Source organism: Ambystoma mexicanum, chromosome 6q (genome assembly GCF_040938575.1).
Source record: "Ambystoma mexicanum isolate Mex_15411 chromosome 6q, UKY_AmexF1_1, whole genome shotgun sequence".
Classification (NCBI taxonomy): Eukaryota; Metazoa; Chordata; class Amphibia; order Caudata; family Ambystomatidae; genus Ambystoma; species Ambystoma mexicanum.
The window spans coordinates 1,579,200,834-1,579,213,327 of record NC_090937.1 but is presented as its reverse complement, the minus strand read 5'-3'; the positions used below and the strand labels follow the sequence as shown (position 1 = coordinate 1,579,213,327).

The 12,494-nt window shown below is 42.7% G+C and overlaps 1 protein-coding gene across 1 annotated transcript in view; it reads left to right on the top strand.

The window, feature by feature from the left end:
* Positions 1-12,494, top strand: part of EXOC6B (exocyst complex component 6B) — a 2,452,465-nt gene that overhangs the window by 1,059,089 nt on the left and 1,380,882 nt on the right. Inside the window, exons 12-13 of the mRNA XM_069632299.1 lie at positions 6,243-6,314; positions 8,052-8,149. Coding sequence (XP_069488400.1) covers positions 6,243-6,314; positions 8,052-8,149 — 170 coding nt within the window. The remainder of the gene's footprint in view (positions 1-6,242; positions 6,315-8,051; positions 8,150-12,494) is intronic.

Here is a 12,494-nt window from a genome sequence, read left to right as displayed (position 1 = left end):
TGCCTGCTACGTTGCCCTGCATCTCATTCCTCCACCTTTAACTCTCTACAGCACTACATCCTTCTTTCTTGTCCATATTGCCTTTTACGCTCTTCTTTTCCTCCTCACCTCTGCTCTCCTTTCACCTCCACTTCCATCTGTCCCCTCCACCCAACTTTTCCTCTCCTATTCTCCTTTCCGCTATGCTCCTCTTCTCTTAGGGTAATCGTTGCTCCTCTTATACCCATCTCCACTTCTCCTTTCACCTCCTCTCTGCTGCCATCTCCTTTTCACTCTGTCACTCTGCCTTCTCTAAACACATCCAAACGCCTTCCTCCCACATGGTTTTCCCATTCCTGTCTCCTGTATGGACCAGTGAATGTGTAATTGCTAATTGCTTAAGGGTTTTCAGGTGCAATTGGCGTGTAAACTCACCCTGGGAATGTCCACAGGGTTTTTGAGAATGCAAACTTGGCAGCACACACTAATGGGCTGGCAGTCAAACTTGGGTCTGCTCCACCTGATGCTTTTATTAGCCTTGTCCACCATATTAGTTTTGGACTGCGGCTGTCCTCGACCACCTCAATCAATGGCCTTCTCTGATCTACAAAATGGTTCAAGCTTTGGTTTTCTCGCACCTGTAAAGTACAGTGAGAAGAACAATAGAAACATTGCTAAGCGCGACATTTAGTCTCAAGTCTCTGAATAAACTTACCATGTTCACGGGTAGGAATTGTTCCGTAGGTTTTTGTCTACCAATTTAATTTTCCACATTGTGATTCTTCCTTATTCTGCTCACGGCGTGTAGGAGCATCATTGTGAGGTACCAATCGGCAGCTCAGGGTGGACTGGGAAGCTAAGGGATTCTGCATACACCCGCTCCAAGTCCTGCATCATGGAACAGATGGCAATGCCCCTCCCCCATACCCACCCTAGAGCCATATCTCAGCCAACAGCATGGGTCTTCGTTAAATTTCACTTGGCTTCTGAAAGCGTCCAGCAAACTACAGAATGCCTATGTAGCTTCCAGGGTGAGGCAGACCTTGGCTAGAGCACTGTTAGAAATTCTAACTTCTCAGAATATGTAGATATTGTTTGGCACATTTATGTTACAATATTTTGTCACTTGCCACTGCCGATTACAAGCCTACTCTGCAAATCGAACTATTTAAGTAGTGTTAATCTTATATATATAATTATAGTTCACTTGCCATTGACTCCCAGCCAGGGTAATTATGTTGAAGCCGGTCTAGTATTCCTTTGGCATGTGTTGACTCATCCTTCCTCATTAAAAAAAAAAGAGATGGGCACAAGGGGGACATGGTATGATATGGCATTTATAATGCGCATGTTGAGGATTATAAAAGACTTTTATTATTAACAAAAACAGGGGGGAGTTGGAGAAAACTCTAACTGACCCTATCTATAAGAGGGGTTCCCCTGCCTTATCGAACCTAGCTAATGAAAACTGTCTGTCAGAATGTCCCAAAGTAAAGTTCGCCCCCCTGTGTCCAAATCCTAACCTGTCTCTCACAAACTAAACTCAGTGAAATGTGCTAAGCGAAATGCCTCTTGGCAATCCGCCTGCACTCCCGTTTTGCAGTTCCAAAAGATGTAGAAAGCAAACCAAAGTTCCACATGACTCAAGGGGTTGATTCCCTTTCCCCAGAGTCTTTTGAACCTTATTTTCTATTCATTTATTTATTGCATTTATTTCAGCGCACAAAGACCTGAGGCATCTATCTAGGCGCTATTTCCAGAAAGTGCATGATACATTAGTGCAAGAAATGCATACGGCTACAGACATGAAAAAATGTGCAACTCTCAGGCCAAGTTGTCTTGTGGGTTCCCAGACCCAGCTTCCAGGTACAGTGAAGATGAACAACCTGGATGCCTTTTCCAAGCTGTGTTGTAGGTCCCAGACCCTTGCTCAGTACCCCTTTCTTGGTCTGTTCTCCTGCCAAGTGGGATACTCAATTACCTGTTCTCTCTGACTTCACGCCCACCCACAGTCTGATCCATGTGATAATGTTACCCGTAAAACGTCGCCAGGTAGGCGCCTTTTTTCCTTATCTCTAAAATGCTTTCCCCAAATATTCTAGGAGGGTTATTATTTTATATTATAAACTCATATCCTACAATATTTGGAGAAAATGTTTGATTTTACTGAGGGTGCATTTATTGGGAAATGTTGCCGCCTGGCGGCCATTTCCCGGGCAACTTTATCACTGGACACCCCAAAGCCTTGGTTTACTCTCCTTCCGAAGTCTGAGTGTCAATCTTGCATGTAGGCTTTGTGTTTCTCCTGAAGTGTACCTTCCCAGTGTTGGTCCCAGAACCTCTTCATATATTTATTTATTTCAAGCACCATTAAGGGTATGGTGGGTTTAAAAAGCATGAAATGTTAGATTGGAGGAGTCCATTTTACTTAACAAGCCAAACAGGCCACTGTGCTACCAAGTAGCAATCTCTGGAGGTTCTGAGTAATGCACTCTGGATATGAAATGTAGCTGAAAGGTATGAATGTTTGCACCACATGTTTAAATGGGCTTTCTTATAGGGCAGCACTATTTTATACATAGTTTTATCACCCTAAGACAGAGACCGTTTTGAAAGATGCAGACAAGCGTATTCATGTCAGTCTGTCCCTCAATAGTGTGGGACAGTCGGACTTCCTTGTAAATGGAGCATTAGGATATGTTTAGCAGACATAAATATGGGTACAACTTGGATGTCACTTCCAGCACCCATAGCGTTAATTTCAATGTGAGAGTCTGGCATCCTGGTGCCCTCTTTGCTCTATTATTTCTGGATCCCGTTTGCATCCAGTACTATTTCAAAAGATGAAATGATTGCATCCATCAGAACACTACCAAAGGTAAGCAGTTTGGTACTTTATTTCTCAGTGGTATGCTAATAGTCATGGTAAATTAGAGGGAATTAGTATAAAAAAATGAATTTATAAAACCGAATGAGATTTGAACGAATTTCGTCTATATGAACATTTCGATCAAGTCTCCCATTCGGTGCCATTATAGTAAACAAGGGGCTGCGGGGGTGTCTCCTGCACCCATGTTCACTGTAATGGCTTTGGGGATTGTAGGGGTGTCCCTCGCTTCCTGAAAAATAAGGTTGTGGATAAAAGAGGACCCTGCGCCGGCGGTTCCCGATCATGGAAGTGAAGGGTACATGCTTTGCAGGGACAGAGTGAGTCGACGGCATGCAGAAAAGTGTGCCACCAAAGGGTAAGTAAGGGGGAGGGTGGGAGAAAGTTGTCTGAAATGTCAGTGGGAGGAAAAACCAAAAGTTATTTTCAAACAAATAACTTTCGTTTCTTTCTCCCTTTTGTCATTTTGGATTCAAATAAATCATGGACATCCAAGTTAGAGTTGTTGGTTTAAGAATTGGAACTTTCAATATATTATTGATTGATTGATATTTTATTTCTATCGCGCTCATACACAAGTGTTTCAGAGCGCGACAAGGCAGGGAAAGGGAACAGGGGAGAACAAAAACAACGATCTTACTAGGCCCAGTGACATTGAGAACGTGCAAGTGCAGGGTAAAGGGAGAAGGGGGAGAAGTGCATGGAAGGGGGAACAAAAGGAGAGTGCGGAGCGAGAAGGAAAAAACTAAAATAATAATAAAATAATAAAGAAAAAGGCAACAAACAATGGGAGTGCAGCCAGCAAGTGGCAAGTGCTGGGTTTATGGCAGCAGGCCGTCTAGGTCTGAAAGTGCATGAAGAAAAGGGGAGGGCAGTATGGGTACAGATGCAGACCTCAGTGCAGGGGGTGGCCTGGTGGCAGTGCATGAGGATGGCAAGATGAGCAGGTACCTGGGCCCAGAGGACAGAGTGTGGCCAGGTGCATGGTGCTGAGGGAGAGTAGAATCAACAGGGGAGAGAGGAAGAGAAGGCAGAAGCAAAGAGGAAGGTTTTGAGGTGCTTCAGGAACCAGAGATGGTTCTCCTCAAGTTTTAGAGTGGCAGGGAGGCTGTTCCAGAGGGAAGCCCCAGCTGAAGACAGAGATCTATTTTATTTGAAATGTAACTATGAACATTGATTTTTATTTCCCAGGAGTAAGGCTCTGCTGAAATCTGTCGCTTCAACAAGTACAATGAAATTACAGTGGTCTTGGTGCTGGGGCAATGCCAATTTCTTGGTCACTTATATGCCAGCAGAACTTAATCAAGCAGAATGACATGTACTGTTTGTTTGTTTATTGGATTTATAGCACACCCGACCTGGGAGTAACAGGGCAATGCAGAATTACGCAAGGCTTACAAGGTTACATAGTGTACAAAAACAATATACAAGTAATCAGATTTCACAAAAGTTATTACAATATACAATATAAGAAGTCAAAATTTTGCAGAAAGCACAGTTATTTACATCAAGTATGCATGCGTGAACAAGAATTTACAATTTGAGGCAGGCAGTACTAGAGTACAACTAGTTAGAGTGGAAATTAGTTCTCAGTCAGAATGAGGTGTCTTATGAGGTTCTTTCTGAAGTGAGAGTAGGGTAGATCAGCTCTCAGCTCATGTGCCAGGGAGTTCAGAGTTTAGCTGCCTTCACAGGGAAGCTACTGCCGCCGATCTTGGAGGATTTAAATCTGTGTACTAGCAGGCAGTTAGTGTTGACGGTTCTGGAGGGCCTGCTAGAGGTTCTTCTAGCTATTCTGTCAATTAGGTAGCTGGGTGCAGCATTGTGCACTGCTTTGTGTGTCAGGGAGGCGATTTTGAGTTGCATTTTGTTATGGGTGGATAACCAATTGTATTGGCATCTAATTGGGGTCATGTGCACTCTTCTGTTGTTGCCTAGTGCAGCTCTGATGGCATTGTTTTGTAGTATTTGGAGTTTTTGGTTGCAAGCTTTATTTGCACTGCTATAGAGAGCATTACAGTAGTCTAATCTTGAGAGAATTAATGCTCTGGCCAGTATGATACAACTATCATTGGAAAAGAAGGGCCTACCTGCTCTGATAATCTTGCATGTGTAGGCTGTGGTAGAAGCCAGGGATTTCAGTTGTTTATTGAGGGACATTGTGGCGTCCAGGTAGAAAGTGTTTTTACTTCCTTGGAGACAATGATATTGTTACCATCAATGATAAAGTAGGTGTATTCATGACCTAGTTTAGAGCTATTGGAGGGGGATCCCTCTGTCTTGTCATCATTCAGGCATGGACCGTGCGTGGCCATCCATGCCTGAATGATGAGGTAGATTCTGTTCACCAACGCCAAGTCCCTGCCATGATCCCCAGAAAGTGGGAGGAGAATCTGAGTGTCATCTGCCTAATTAGTGTAGGTAACACCCAGAAGGTCAAATCATCGAACAATGGTTTGGTGAATATTTTATACAGAGTGGGAGATACGCAGGAGCCCTGAGGGACCCCACACACAATTGGGGTGGGATCAGCAGCTGCTGAGGGTGAGAATACTTTGATGGTTCTGTCACTCAGGAATGATTCTATCAACTTGACAACGCCTCTGGAGAAGTGAGCTGCTGTATCAAGATGCCTGCAGAGGACCTTATGGTCCACCAGATCGAATGCAGCTGAGAGATCGAATGCAGCTGAGAGATCGAGTAGCAGTATTAATGCCGTCTTCCCTTTATCTCTCAGCTCATCGATCTGAGTCTTCAGATCGATCAGTGCGGTTTCTGTCCCATGAAGTGGTCGGAATCCTGATTGTCTGACCCCTAGGAGTTTGTGCTGTTCGAGGTGTTTTTGGACCTGCAGGTATGCAACATTATCCAGAATTTTGAGTAAAAATGGTACCGTTGTAATGGGGCAGTAGTTGGTGGCGATAAGTGGGTTTAAAGTTTGCTTCTTCAAGAGAGGGAGAACCCAAGATTGTTTGAGATTGACTGGGATGGTGCCAGAGGCAAACAAAGCATTCATCAGTTTGGAGATGATGGGAGAGAGGTCTCTTGTGGCCTCTTTTACGATGAGTGCTTGGCAGACATCTCCATTACAATTGTAAGGTTTAAGAAAAAGGATAGTTTTCTACACTTCAAGGATCGTTGTTTTGATGAAGCAGAATGTATTATTTGGATTATTTACTGTTGTAATATTAGGTGCAGTTGGCTGCATCAATTACCAGTAAACACAACATTAGGGAGTGCATCGGTGGCCTTGGGGCAAAGACTGCTAAAGGCACTGAAACCCATAGATACTTTCAGTAAGAGCCCATGTATATGATTATGCTTTTTAGATTATTTGTATTACCTGTATAACATTTTATTTTCTTTCTTTGTTCAGTCCTACTGTTCAGATCCTAACTTGGTGCTGGATTTGAAGAACCTCATTGTTTATTTTGCAGACACTCTTCAGGTAAGGGCTCTTTTCTTTAGAAATTCCTAAAGAATACAAATCTCTTTGGGTGACAGTTGGGTGTTCTGGTGCAGATATTTCAAAACAAGAACATTCTGATAGATATGTTTTTAGTATGGTTGGCATGTTTAAAAGGCACAGGAGCCTTTACAGTGATGCATAATTAAGAATGTTGTATGCTCTTATTGTCTGCTTACTCGCAGCATATGTGATCTGCTATACACTTTGGTATTTGATTCTGAATGGAACTAAAATGCAGGAAATCCACATGATAATCGGACGTCTAACAGAGTCGTTTTTGAGGAGTGCCACGGAACCAGCGTATGAGAAAGCTTGTGAACGCCAGAAGCCGTTTACTGGCCAAGAGAAACAGAAAGGCGATTGCTAATCCCTGTGGTGGCATGACCACAACAACTTCGCGATGGGCCGTGCGGCAGTAGAACACCACCAAAACAACCGAGCGGGAGAGTCCAAGTGATGCACTGCTACCTATAGCTATACCCGGTCATAACAAGGGCAAAGACAGTGGACAACTCATTGGTAGTGTCAAAAAAACCAATGCGAACGAGTGCCAAGCCGGAGAGCGTTCCCCTGTAGACCCAGAGGTAACAAGGAGAACAGAAGTACTGGGCGGACGCTGGGACATGGGAGAAACACGTCCTAGTGGAATTGGCGAGTTACTAAACCTATATCATTTCAGTGGAACTGTGCTTCGGCGATAAACAGGGTAACAATTTGAAGTAGAAGGCTTTAAAATGTGGGCCCAGTTAACCTGGGAAGAGGGGAAGAAACCTCAGAGATTAAGAGACACAGAGTTGAGCAACGTAGAGAAAGTATTTCATGAATGTGAACTGAATGCAAGTGAGCAAGATAAGGAAAATGTTAATCAAGTAGAACAAGGGGCAACTCAAGCCACAAGAAAGTATATCCCATTTCAGGATGCCTGGGTTACAAGAAACAGGAAGACCTACAGGCTTACTTCAAAGTATGGGAAAAAGTGCTATAAAGAACTGTCGAAAAGATACCTGAAAAGGAGAGCTAATACACGAGAACATTGTGAAAGCGCTACAAAAACTAATCCACAAGGTGGCATGATATTATTGAAAGATTTCATATTAAAGAGAATTTTGGAATAAATAAGAGACATTTTCCTCAGACAAATTAGGAGAGGGGAGACATTCTCCTAGTTTAATTTAAGTTAGTTAAAATAGTGTTTGTGTCAGTTAGAACTAGCTGAGTATGGAGGACATATTCCTTTGGGACTTCCAGACGACTGACCTTTTGTTTTTGATTGACATAGGAAGGGATACCCCTCTAGCTGTAGGCAAAGATAAGCCTTAGCCTTACTATTTCAATATAATTCAAAATGTCCATTAAGTGTCCGCCCACTTCTCCCAACCCACCACACAGCCCTTTCATGAGGCTGTGGCAAAAGGGATATGGTGAGAGTTGTGAATTGTATTGTATGTTAGTCGTCTTGCTCTTCATCAGTAAAGCCATTGATTTCAAATGGAGCAAATTTGCGGGACTATGCACTGCATTGTGGTTCTGATCAGAATTGTTTTTTCAGACAGTTGTCTGATCTGTCAAATGCTGGAAATGTATTTTGGTGCTAGTAGTAGAGGATGGATGGAAAAGAGAGCTGTAGGGAAGCAAATACCAGTATTTATTATATTATCTGAAATAGTTGCATATGTCCACCATGTAGTAAAATTAGTTTCACCTTTTTCTCAACAGTGTTATGGATTCCCTGTCAACCAACTCTTTGAAATGCTGCTAGAAATTCGTGATCAGTACAGTGATATTCTGCTGAAGAAATGGGCCGGAGTTTTCAGGTAACAAACTCTGACTTGGTTATTAGTGTAAAATGTGTTTGTTTACTATGCAGGTCTATCACTTGAACCCTATGTGGTCAGCCATATTGCAGTCAGGCGTTTGTAATTAACTTCAATTGTTGGTGTTTTTTTCATTTTTTAATAACAAAGCAGATCCAGAGGTTTTTCTGTTTGAAGAGAATAGAAGTGGACATTCTTGCTTCATGTGGTTTTATGAGATGTTAAATATGTATTGTGCAATAGCCCCAATAAAAAAAGAATCGAACATGTGGCAATGTGTCCTGCACTGGTCAAAATCTCATGTCACAAAAGTTGTTTGGAGAAATTAGGACCATGCCAAAAAAGAAAATATGCAATTGGACTGTACATACTTTACTTAAAACATTTTCTTGTGTACATGATTCATTGGTAGCTCAACTTCCACTGCCAAATTGGCAGCAAGGGCACGCTGTTCTTAAAGGTCAACAAATGAGAAAAGGCATAGTTAATGACTGTTGGCTAAGCACAATTTAGCAATGTTATGAGCCTATCATTTCTAGTTACTCACATCTTTCTCGAGTTCCTTCCTGCAAGAAAGCCTCTAGCCTGTACACTGTAGAACATCGGCAATTTCAAGCATTTTACACTGGTTCTGACACCTCTGCAGTGGTTTGGTGTGTTGCAATGTGTAAAACCTTAGGGCGTCTCCTGTGTTCATCCATCTTTTCACTTGTTGGGGCCAACAATTGCTTTCAAAACATTTGTAAATTACACATTGATGCACAATCTGTGTTCCTCAGATGTCCCACTAATATATATTCGTGCTTTTTGCAAAATGTGACCACTTTTTTCTCCTATTGTGGTTGTTCAGTTACACAGCCTTCCACTACTTCTTGACCCACTCGCTGCAGTTCCACAATATGGTCATGAATGACCTCTTTCAATTATGGGGCACACCTGCAGCAGGCCACCAGCTCTTTTGGATTTGCTGGTTTATGCCAAGAAACCTCACCTAACAAACCATGGCACCACTAAACCAGTGAATCCTGTAACAAATCGCAGGGATTCATCCCTTCTGCCCTAGGGAGAGACATCCATGTGAGGCTAGGGAGGTGAGCCTGCTCCACAAGACCTTCCGTAGGGGTCGAGGCAAATGGGACCTCACTGGGAGAGACTCCCCTTTTGGGGACAAGGACTCCCATTGCTGTAAGGAACTCGCTAAGGCAACTACCATAGCCGCATATATGGGAATGTCTTCTATGAAGAATACTATGGCTACTTCATGTTTGGTTGCAGGCAATGTAACAAGAAATCCATGTTGAGAAAATAAGGAAAATGTCTCTTTAAACAGACATGTATTTAACTGCGACAAGTCAGAGCAAATCGAGAGGAGATTACTATGTGCAGGTGATTACCACTGACCTCATCACGCCTTGTGGAGGTGGAGCCCAAGCAGATCGCAGATCCTGCGAGTTTCGAAGAACCAGAGTAGCAAAGTGTGAGACGCTGGAATACCGGTGTGCAGGATCGTATAGGAAGCAGTACAAACAGGAGAAGAAGGAAGAGGTACCTTGTAGTCGCGCTTCTATGCATGCAGACTTGTGTGCAGGGCACCTGAGGAAACAAGAACGGGAAACCGAAGATCAGCAAAGGGAGGGAGAAGCAGTACCCGAGTAAGAGCAGAGCCCTGCAACCGGTCGCCTTATAACCAGAGGTACCGGGAAAATTTGGAACAGCAGGAGGCTGCTGGGAATTCATTATCTACATGAAGGAACATGTCCCAGTCCTATGGACAAAAGAATAATAAGAAAGTTGAATGATTAGAACTGTAAAAATCTAAGGGAACGAATATCAAATATCCCATTAGGGAAAGACCAGTGGTACATGAGGAGAGTAACTTGTCACAATCCTGAGGATGAAGTATTGTTGAAGACTCCATTTAACAAAGGAAGTGAACAGTATATAAGATGGAGAGTTAAACAAGCCAGTTGGTGAGCCAGCAAAGACTGGGAAGAGAACCGCTCCGAGGAAGGGTAGGAATCCTATACATTCAAAGTTGAAGCCAGCAGAAAGTGTAACCCTGAAACATGTAAGGAGAAAGAGGAGATGAGGCTTTCAATTGAACAGGATAAAAGAACAGTGAGCCCCAGATAGACTATCATTGGCAAATTAAGTGGGAGAGAAAATACAAGTGAATATAATTTTGAAAAGGCTAAGCAGACAGACTGTGAAGAGGATACAGTAAAGGAGGGCATCACACAACTGTATGTTATTAGTAAAGACAGTATGGGAATCCCATTACGAACATACCAGAGGCGCTACATGTAAATTAGTGGCCGAGGAGATGCAGGGTCAATTTCGAAAGACAGCAGGATAGTGTGGAATAACTGTACACCCCTAATAAATCCCTCTAGTTAGGGAAAACTTTCCTTAGAAAGCGCTGATATGCCACTAACAAAAACGAGGACAGTAAAAGAAATGCGAGAGAAATAATTTTTGAAAAACAGTAACAACATCAAGGTTGTTAAACTCCTGCATGTCCTGGGTCACTATAAATCCCCTAGAGGGGATAAAGGCAAAAGGGGTGTAAAGGTAAAAGTAAAGTATACACCTTGGACTGGAATCACATATACAAAATCACTAGTCTAGGCTGTCTATTGTGGGTACATACTACTTTTACTATCCCATAGACAGCACAGTACTTCCCAGGATGACTTTACATTTCAAATCAAAACCAAAAACAAAAGTTATTTTAAAAAAAGGAAAAGACTTGGCCCAATGCTGCTATACTGCCGTAATGTAGGTTTTTAGATACAGCAGATTCTCCCGAGTAGGGATAGGCCAACTTTCCAAAGAAGACACATGAACATTTAACATGTAACCAACATCGCCCTGTCCAGTAGAGTGTTAAATGATAGGGCCGGGCATGAGGCTACAAAACAAAATATATAAAAGACATATATGGGGTTGTTCATGGTGAGGTAGAAAATATTTTAGTTCTCCATCATGTGACAACCACTGTCTACCGGTTTCAGTGGTGTATTTTTGGTGTAACCACTTTCATCAGGACAGTCTTCTAAAACAAGGGGGAGGGGGATGAAAAGAGGGAAGGAGCAATATACAGTGATCCTTGTTTATTGTAACCGTATTTCTGCCACAGGGTTAATACTTTACCCCGTTTTCTAGCGCCAATGCAGGATGTTTCACAAGAGAGACCTATGGAGAAACAAATTCATAAACCAAGGTCAAACCCACATCACTGCCATGTGCTCTAGTGCTAGGAGACAGCCAGCTTTAATCACTGCGTCTCCTAAAAGAACCTCAAAAACAAAAGAGGTAATCCATTTATACCAAATGTAGATACATTAAGTTGCAGATTTTAGTAGGCATCAAACAACACACAGAGATATGGAATAATTGTAATTTTGTTCTTAGATGAAAAGGCATTCTTAGATGTTAATATACTACTAACAAACTAATCAAAGTCTAGGGCGTCCACAGGCCAGGTAAAAAGAAATATGGCAAAGCTAGTCATTCAAATGTTTTTTTAAATACATGCAAGGCTACACGCCATGCGCTGTTAGGTATGGCAAAGTGTCCACTCACATAATTTATAAAGGGGCTGTAAGCCATGTACTGACCTTATTCCCTGCAAAGGGATTTTTCAATTGTAGGTTATGTAGAGGGCAGACAAACCATATTCTTCCCCGGCAGGAGCCACTGGGCACTATATATTAGGCACTATATATGTTAAAGTGCATAGGGCAGACATGAATCCAGACGCCTACTGAGGCTCTGACAAAGCACGTAGAGCCGGCAAATAAACCGGCAAAGTGCAATGCAAGAAAAAGGAAGAAGGAACGCGCACGCATCCATGGTGTGATGACAAAAAGTAAATGAAAGAAAGATGCAAAGAAAAGGCGTGCGCGCCCTCGAGGCACATATGGCCATTGTCTCCCCCCGAAAACGTGAAAGGCATGGTTCCGTTAACTTACTTTCACTTGCAGGCTCCAGGAAGCCACTGATGCCCCCGACCATCCGAATCGTAAGAGTTAGGTCGGAAGCTTAATGCTATTGCTTCACGGAGTCATGTGCAGCAAGTCACGTGTGCATTTTTTCTTTTTTTTCTATTTGTCGAGCGTGCCGAGGACGGAAGTACACGTCCCACAGCTCCCCAGCCTGATGCATGGACTGCAAGGTCAGGCAGAGGGAAGGCACCACATAAACACAGAACATATGGAGTGCTTAAGGCTTGATTGGAGTACATATTTCTAACCATACAGGTAACGTGACCATTATTCACAGGATAGTAAATCCCCAGATTAGTTGTCTTGTGATTCAAAAAGGATAATGTTATTTAAATTGA